Source organism: Apteryx rowi, unplaced genomic scaffold (assembly GCF_003343035.1).
Source record: "Apteryx rowi isolate R43461 unplaced genomic scaffold, aptRow1 scaffold_49, whole genome shotgun sequence".
NCBI lineage: Eukaryota > Metazoa > Chordata > Aves > Apterygiformes > Apterygidae > Apteryx > Apteryx rowi.
The window spans coordinates 3001543-3002097 of NW_020450749.1; the positions used below are offsets into that span (position 1 = coordinate 3001543).

The 555-nt window shown below is 70.8% G+C and overlaps 1 protein-coding gene across 1 annotated transcript in view; it reads left to right on the forward strand.

Annotated features, from left to right (window-relative positions):
• Positions 1-420: 420 nt before the first annotated feature.
• CCDC66 (coiled-coil domain containing 66) overlaps positions 421-555 on the forward strand; it is a 45500-nt gene continuing 45365 nt past the window's right edge. Inside the window, exon 1 of the mRNA XM_026078972.1 lies at positions 421-520. Coding sequence (XP_025934757.1) covers positions 510-520 — 11 coding nt within the window. The 5' untranslated portion in view covers positions 421-509. The remainder of the gene's footprint in view (positions 521-555) is intronic.

Genomic DNA, 555 nt, shown 5'->3' on the forward strand with positions numbered 1-555 from the left:
CAGGTGGCAATGCGAGCAGCCGCCGCCGCCACCACCACAACGCCGGTGATCACCGAGTGCACTAGGGTCGCCTTAGGGCTGTCATTTAGAAACCACGTAAATAGCCCAAAGGAGAGCGAGCCCACAAGGGCCAGCCACGCTTCCCTACTATCCCTCTGGTCGCTTTCTGAAAACCACACACACACACACCAAAAAAAGAAAAGAAAAAAAGGGAGACCCCGCCTCCGCCCGAGCCCCGGGACGGGCCGCGCGCCGCCGCCTCGCGCGCCGCCGCCTCGCACCCCGCAGAGCCGTTGGCGGCAGCGGGACGCGCGACGCCTCCGCCGGCCGCACTCGGCAGTGTGCGAGGAGCCCATTGGCCAGGCGGCGCCTCCGCGGGAAACCTATCGCCTGCCGCCTCCTTGCGCGGGGGCAGCAACGGCCGTACACAGCGAGCGAGCGAGCGGGGCGGCGGCGTCGCGCGCCCCCTCCGCGCGGCCCGCGGGCCCTGCGGGCGCACGGGGAGAGCCATGAACCTGGGGTAAGGCGGGAGCGGAGGAGACGGCCCGCGGCCGG